At 42.3% G+C, this 8,511-nt stretch overlaps 1 protein-coding gene across 4 annotated transcripts in view; it reads left to right on the forward strand.

Moving 5' to 3' along the window:
- Positions 1-8,511, forward strand: part of PARP4 (poly(ADP-ribose) polymerase family member 4) — a 2,216,130-nt gene that overhangs the window by 492,389 nt on the left and 1,715,230 nt on the right. For all 4 annotated transcript variants that reach the window (XM_078657066.1, XM_078657067.1, XM_078657068.1 and 1 more), the window contains one exon: positions 6,725-6,856. In XM_078657066.1, the coding sequence (XP_078513192.1) occupies positions 6,725-6,856 (132 nt within the window). The remainder of the gene's footprint in view (positions 1-6,724; positions 6,857-8,511) is intronic.

The raw sequence follows: 8,511 nt of genomic DNA on the forward strand, positions 1-8,511 counted from the left end.
TAACTTGGGATGGTAAAATAAATCAACACAAATCAGAAGGCATTTTTTTCCTACTCCACTCTCAATGTGCTTTTCCACCTAACAGATGTGTACAATGCACGCCGCATGGCATAGCTTCCGCTTCTCCCTGCAGGAGTATACAAACGCCCCGTCGCCATGGCAATCGGAGAGGCGGATAACAGTTTGCAGATAGAGCGTTCTGTGCCACTTAGCAAAACCCTGTCAATACCGCCCACCCCATGCCACCCCCTTTAAATACCTCGCACTCAGTGAATTAGAACTGTTAACATACAGCTTGTGAAGGGTGTCTCGTGTAATGTGTTGGGCGGAAGTAAAGACTTGTTTGTTGGCGGTACATTTATGGCACGTGAGGTTGGAACGAGGCGGCTGTGGAGGCAGGCACCAGACGGAGATGTTACCTGGGTAGACGTGCATTGGAGGAGTGCGTGTCAGGCCATGGGAGACAGGTTCTCCAGAGGCCTGGCTGGTCACCAGCAGGTCAGAGTGTCGCCCCCAGAATGCCCAGCCTCGTGCATGGTGGTCCATGGAAAAGACCCAAGAATGAACGCATTCGCCTGGCTCCCAAGCCATGCATAACATACTCTTGTAAACTTTGTGCAGCGCCAACCATCTAGGGCTGGACCCTGGAGCTGCTCTCCATTGAACCCCGAAAGTTGCATGTGGCTTAACAGCCAGAGCGACCGCCTTTGACGCTGAGGAATCAGGTTCGAGTCTGGCGGGCGTCTCAAGCATCCCGTGATTCTAGGCAAATCTCTGAATCTTAAATGTAAAAAAAATAATCTGTCTGTTATGGAACTGGTGTATATGTAAAGCGCTCTAATACCTTCAGGTCGAGTTTGCGCTATATAAAACTGCATCCTAAAAAGACATCCACAAATATTGGCCAGTGACTAACTTAGAAATAAATAACTTTATTAAATCACGTTGAAAAAAACTGAAACGTTCGCTATTCAAGAGCTTGATTGTGTTAGCAGCGCAACGAATATTTACACTTTCTCATTGTCAGCAACCCGGATTTGAACTCTCCCAATTTGGGAGTGTGGGCTCAATTCTTTTAACCCTTAGAGAGCATAAATGCCAACATTTTGAACAAGAGGGCGGGAATAAAAATAAATACAAATAAATCGAAGGACTTCATTTCCCTACTGACACACGATCGGCAAACCTTGGCTTCTAAACTATAATGTCAGGGACGTTTCTTCTAACGAAAATTGATTCGTCTGTTTTCCACCCTTGGGAGATTATCGAAAAATATATTTTTTATGTTTATTCTGAGTGAAAGGGGGGGGGGATTATTTTGGAACAAAGAGCGAGGATAATTGTACCAGCACTTATTTTGGACTTCGACCAAACGTATACTGATTTTAATTGATTTATTTTTCTGGTTTTTTTTGCACTTACGACAATGCAGTCTGCCTATTATTCCCGAAAAATTACTGGGAAATTATTTCTGTGCCTCCCATCATTTTTCATGGGAATGTGTTTTTAATTTGTTATTGAAATGTGCAGGCCTAATTTTTTTCAGAAGCGAACTCCGTATTTCTGAAACTGTAAGTGATTGAGGGAAGGCTCCGGTCCGTTATGGCGTCAAATTCGGTTCTGACTTCCCCCGCGTCTTTTGATTAAATAAAAAAAGCGAGCCCTGAAAAGTGTTAACGATTTAAGCAGCCGTTGGAGCCAAACTGACATTGAGTTTTCCTAAATCTAATAGCGACGAGGCCGACTCTGCACTTCCAGTTGCAGCAGACGCCCAGGAGGCCGGGAGGAGCGGTGGGGGAGGTCTGACACAAGGTGCGTCGGCGGGGGTGCTGGGAATGCTGCGCTCGGGGACAGGGTTTCTGGGGTGCAGGACATTCTGAAACCTGCAAATTAATAAACAAAGTAATTATTATTATTAGAAAATAATGTACTGGCTATTAACGCAAGCAATTGAGATTTAAATGAAATAAAAACAAGCCGCCGGTCCGATTTGGCACAAATTCCGCAAGCGTCATGCCTGTTGTGGGGCGGGACTTCCGGGGGAAATCCGTGCCCACGGAATGGCTGGCCGATTGGAAAGGGGTGACGCGGGGGTCCCATGCCTGAGGGAGAGCCCCGCGGTGGCGGCAGCAAGTGGCAGCGAGGGCGGCCGTTGATGCAAGTGCGGTGAGTCGGGCTTGGTTCTACCGCGGGGGCTAGGGTGACCAACCGTCCGTAAATTTCACGGACAGTCCGTAATTAGAACCTCACGTCCGTTGTCCGTGAGGCTCCCTTTAACGGACGCCTTTTGTCCGTAATTTTGGCCATTGCAGGGAACAGCCCTGTTCCCTGTCAGAGGCCTCAGCTCCTTGATGGGGCGCCTCCCACTCCTCCTTGGAGCACAGGAGCAGCCCCACCCGCCCATTGTCATTCTGTGTGCGGCTGATTGCCACATACAGAATGACAATGGGAGAGTCTGGGGTGCAAAGCATGTGGTGACCGGCCTCCTACAACCTCCGTCCAGGGCATGGCACTCTGTCAGACAGAAGACTGCCTGAGGGGGGGTGCGTGTGTGTGTGTGTGTGTGTGTGTGGGGGGTTGTTTAAAGTTGTTTCTTGGCGTTTCCATGAGAATGTTGTTTTCACTCAGGCGGTCTGTCAGGCTGTCAGCTAGCTTGTAAAGATTAGAGTGGTAAATCAGAGAGTTAGTTTGGATTGTGTTGTAGGCAGGAGATCGCAATTTCAATTTTATTCTAGGCTAAAGACAATGTAACTATATGAGTCTTGCAGTGATATTACTGAATTTAATTTAATTGAAAGTGGGATAAGTGGAGTGTAAAGCAGTTTTGAGTGGGGGGAGTTTGGATTGGGTGATGCCCAATAGAGTGCCCCCTTATCTAAATGCACACACATTGCTGAATAAACTTGTAATCATTATCGACATCTCTAGTTTAATCCTTTGCAGTGAACGCATCTAATCCAGCGGTTCCTGCACTTGTTCTCACCTCTAGAAAAATGACAGATGCTGATGAGACTCAAAGGAATGATGATTTTTTAATCGTTCAAAAGTCTAGAAACTGCCATCTGATATGTGTTTTTGGCCCTTCAACAATAGATTTTAGCATGATAACGTTTCTGTAAGGAACAAAACGTGTTAGCAAGGCTGATTACTGTTTTTTTTTTTTAATTAATACATTGAGTCTATCGAATAAACTATTGAATGAAGATTGGTTTCGCCATAATGTGTGAATCCAAGGAGAGTTATTCATTATCTCTTCTCTCTTAACATTTCACTGAATGTTGAGGACATAGTAGATTGTGAAGTTTTGAGTATGCCACCCTACTAGAATATTTTAATCTGAGCCAACCAGGTTTGAATGTTTACAAGTACAGAATGGAGCCAGGTCAAGCAGTGATGAGGGTTTTGCTGTGTATTTAGGTTGCTCTTGAAATCATCTAGCGCCCTGGAACATATCCATGTATTGACCAGTTCTGCTACCAGCCTTTGCATGGTGGATAGGTTTGCAAATGGTTGAATATGTTTAGATATGGATGGGCTTAATTAGATACTATTGCGCGACCTCCTCTGATGTGTCTGTAAAACCTACCTTTTGTCCCGAAGTTTTGTCCTGAATTTTGACCCCCTATCCTGAATTTTTGTCCTGAATTTTGACCCTTTGTCCTGAATTTTTACACTCACCGTCCTGAATTTGGACCCATGCCAGTTGGTCACCCTAGTGGGGGCTGGTGCGTGGAGTTCGCGTGCAGTGGCTGGGGCCTGTGTGTGCGGATGGGTCGTGTGTGCGCTCTTTCAGATTGGAGCGTCTTCACAAGCGCGCGATCGAGTACTTATTGCAGTTTATACGTAAGCACGTCCACAGACCCTAATCGGCTCGTGCACCGGTCTGTACCACTTGGGAGGCAAAACAACAACAATAGGTCTCGCTGGCGACAGCGCTTTTGCGCTGCAACACCAGGCGAGACCTAAAAAAGGGAGATATGGACAGTTTCAAGAAGCTTAAGGAAAAAGTTTAACCGAGCGAGGCAAGGTTAGCTTAATAAGCTAACAAAAATGAGCTTAAAAAGATGGTTACTGACGCTAAAAGGGAAATGCTGGGCAAAGCTGCTAGAATCAATCGAAGCAAAAAATCTAAGACAATTTTGGAAGCTGGTAAAAGCAGCATCTGTTCCCTCAGCAGGGGCAATGAAATGTGTCGTTAGCGAGGCAGCTTGGGAGAAGTATCTGAAGGAACTGTACGGACCTCGAGAAGATACTGGAGTCACAGGGCCCCAGCATTGGCAGGCAGTAATGGAATAATTTAAATCAGACTTTACTGAACAGAATGTAGAAATCATAATAAGGAATCTGACATTAACCAGAGCAGCAGGGCCAGATAATCTCCCAGTAATAATACTTAAGTCACAGATAAAATGGTGGGCAAGATTCCTTTGCCAACTATTCCAAATAATATTAGCAGAAGGTAGAATGCCGAAGAATTGGAAGGGTGCAGGCCCAATACATAAAAAGGGTAGCATGGACGCGCCACAAAACTATAGGTTGATCAATCTTCTAGATTTAGGAGAAAAGGTATTCTCAAAAATAGTGCTGAATAGGCTAAATGATTGGGTTGAGGAGTTCTCAATTGTACCTACTGAACAGGGGGGCTTAAGAGAAGGGCACTCCACAATAGATCATTGCTTTGCCCTATGGGCAATGGCGCGAAAGTCAACGGAACAAAATGGTAAACTTTGCTGTTGTTTCGTTGACTTTCGGGCAGCGTTTGATTCAGTAGATCGGAACTGTCATTGGGAAACCCTAATAAATAAAAACATACCGAAAGACCTGCTGGCAATAATAAAATAACTACACCGAGGTAACTGGGCCCAAGGAATTAAGGATACTGAGGGGTCGTTGACGCCGAAAATACCAATCGAAAATAGCCTGAGACAGGGCTGCGTCTTGGCCCCCCAGCTATTCTCTATATTTCTATCTGATTTACCTGCCTGCCTAGAAGTTGAAAGTAGAGCAAGTCCAAGAATGGATGGTAAAAAGGTGCCCTGTCTACGCGGACGACCTGGTAATATTAGATCAGACTGAATTGGGCCTCCAACGAAAGTTGAAATCTTTTAATCAATATTGTGCAAGGACATTTTTAACAGTAAACATGGACAAGACGAAAATCTTATGTTTCGGAAAAAAGTAATTAAGTTTAATTGGTTTTTAGGTGATCTTAAATTGGAATCTGTTAATGAATATCGCTACCTAGGGATGTGGTTTGATAAGTCCCTAAAGTGGCATAAGCATCTTGAAGCTCAGAAAGCGAAAGCCCTTATATCGATTTCTGGACTGAAAATCTTTAACCATGACTATGGGGATATGTCTCACCGACCGTTGCTAAAGGCATTCAGTGCAATGATACCACCACAAGTACTCTATTTTGCAGAAGTCCCTTATTTGAGCGGTAAGGGTGTCTGGGACCTGGAGGAAGGGAAATGCCTGAAAACTCTGTTGTCCCTGCCACGATCATCAATGGTTCAAGCAATAAGAACTGAATTAGGGATAACTGCCTGGGGGGTCCAATCCCAAATAGCAGTGATTAGATTTTGGAAACGTCTGGAAAATGAGAAAGGCCAGAAAGTAGCACAATGGTGTAGAAATGAGATACAATCTAGTAATCTAAAATGGGCAAATGCAAGTAGGAAGAAAATAGTGCAGGCCTGTGAGTGTATAAAGGTGGCTATCTGCCAAGAATCTCTACGCATAGAATGCACTAAAAGTGGTTTGAAGTTTCAATGGCAAGAAGTGTCAAGAAGAACTGACATGGAATATCTGGCTAAGAAAAAATCCGTACAGTATATGATGAACTCTTGTTCTAATGAAAACTGTTTCCCATACCTGGATATCTTACCGAACCATTGGTATAGACAGGAGATATTAAGAATGCGAATTGGTATTAGCCCGTGGTTGGTAAACGAAGAATTGAAATATAAAATGTTGGACCACAAAGGGTGTTGCAAGTGTAGAATGGGTACAAAAGGTGACTTAGTGCACATCCTGTTAGACTGTATAACTATTCTAGAACAGCGCAAACTATGTCTTCATCCAATATTTTTAAAATATGATATAAGAACACGGGCCCAGGCGGTCAATTTTCTTACAGAAATGCCTACTATTGAAATTGCAATCGCGCTAGGGAATTATATAAAGGTAGTATAAAGATTCTTAAAGATATGAGTAACAATTTATAGAAGTTTTACAAATAAATGGATTATATAGCTGTTGATCCTAAGTGTTTATAACTCTTAAATGGTAGGGTCGCACAAAGAAGTGATGTACTTATTGGTACTTCCTTTTAATCTACGTATTTATTCTGTGAATTGTGTATAAATAGTGTCGTGGAATATTTTAACCTGTAATTATTTTGTTGCATTGTTGTAGAATATCTTGACCTGTAACTATTTCTTTGCATTGTTTGAAGACTATGATCTAAATAAAAATAATTTTGACTGACTGACTGACAGTTCTCAATACTCTTAGTAAGTATTTTAACTATTCCATGTTGTATTTTTTAATACTACACTAGGGCAGCAGTCTGTCCTAAAAGTTGGTGTGCAAAAACATTTGATGATATACTTATCTTGATACCCAAGCATCTTGTTCGCCCCATATAAAACTACACACAGACTTGTCTACTTTTTGGTTACTTGTTAATAAATAATCATAATTGTTTTTCTTTTTATTCTAGGTTGTGGTTTTTCAAAGATATACAAATCGGAGCACAATTCCCATTGAGGCAAAATATGTCTTTCCTCTGGATAGCACAGCAGCTGTGTGCGGATTTGAAGCTTTCATCAATGGAAAACATATAATAGGAGAGGTAATTAGATTCATAGCTGTCCTTGAGCACGGTCCTGGTTTGGGTCACTTCAGGGTTTGGCCTGCATGTGGCTGTGAAAAATTTGTTTTCCTAGTGAGAAATGTGCAAGTTGGAGGAGGTTGGAGTTTTCTAGCTGTTGGAAAAGAAATTCAGAGCTCTAATAAAGCCAATCACATTTCCTTGACAATCCAATATGTAATTGACAGGATTCAGGATTCTTAGCGTGAAAGTTAAAACGTCAAGGAAATACAAAGACATTAATCCTTCACAGCGCGTTAGGCAACTTTTTAAAATGCTTGTATCTCAAAAACGATTGATTTTCACCCAGACAAACAAAAGCACGCTTTCTGAGTAAAGTTCTACTTTCTAGCCAGCTTTGCTGTAAATTGATTTAGCGGTTTGAGCTGTTGAAAAGTGATAAATTTTCTATGGGCATGCCACAGCTTAGCTGACTAAGATAGTAGATTTGACACATTTCTTGAACATCCATCCCAAGTCATAGGCAAACCAAAATATGCCTAAAGGTGTTATTTGGTGACGCGTTTCGACTGGAACAGTCTTGTTCACAAGCCAACATTACTACTTCTAAATCCACCATTTAACGTGTATTTACAAAACATAGAAGAAAGACCAATGCGGACTGATTCATGCATAGGCAATGAAGATAGATTTGTATACATTTTGCGTGTACTCCCCGAGATATACACAAAAAAGGAGAGCTACCTTTCGACATTTGATTATAATGCGTGATTGTGTGGACCACCTTATCAACATACAAAATTGTATACCAAAGTGCATTTTTTTTTTTACATGAGTGCAAATAATTTTCTTTTAATTATTCCTCTTGTGGATTAGGAAGGATAGTATCTGACTCACAAGTTTCGAATTTGCTTTGGTCGCTAAGCCCGGTGCAAGCTCGTACGCTCTATGTGGTGATGGCCAAGTGGCCTCATATGAAACCTTGAAATTCTGGTCTATATTTTTTTATGAATCCAATAGTTCACGTCCTCAAAGAATAGTGCTATAGGTTAATCTTCCTATAACTCTAATAAGATGACCTATGGGTATACCACTTTATCTACCCTAGATAAAAACTATATAAACACTCAAAAGTGAGGGGAGCCTCACTACAGACACAGTAGGGGACGGCAATGGAAAGGCAGGTTGACTGGGCCACAGCAATCTAACCAGAAGGTTTAACATGATTACAGGATTCACTTGTGGGTGCCACTGAACCAATATAATGGATTGTTGTGAGCGGACAGAGACATATAGTAGGTACTGTACCAGCCAAAACTGCAGTTCAAATTAACATGTGATAACGTTTTCATGGTTAGTGTTAAGTCACACTGATAAGGGGGTAGATGCAGGCTATGCTTCCTGTAAAGTTTTCCAACCTGCTGATACTGCGTCAAGGTGGAGGGCCCTCCTCCAGTACATACAGAGAAATCATGGATCACAATAAAAGCAATAAACGTCAATAAATCAGTAGGGGTACTCATCCAATGTGGACAAACAGGTCCTCATCTTCATTCAGCCCGAACGTTTCGAGGAATATAATATACTGCGACTCCAGAATTCTCAGTTGTTTTTAACGTCCCCCCCCCCTCTGGTGTTAGCTGTAATCCTGTCAACACCCAAAAATGTAAAGCTGT

This window comes from Lissotriton helveticus, chromosome 8, assembly GCF_964261635.1.
Source record: "Lissotriton helveticus chromosome 8, aLisHel1.1, whole genome shotgun sequence".
NCBI lineage: Eukaryota > Metazoa > Chordata > Amphibia > Caudata > Salamandridae > Lissotriton > Lissotriton helveticus.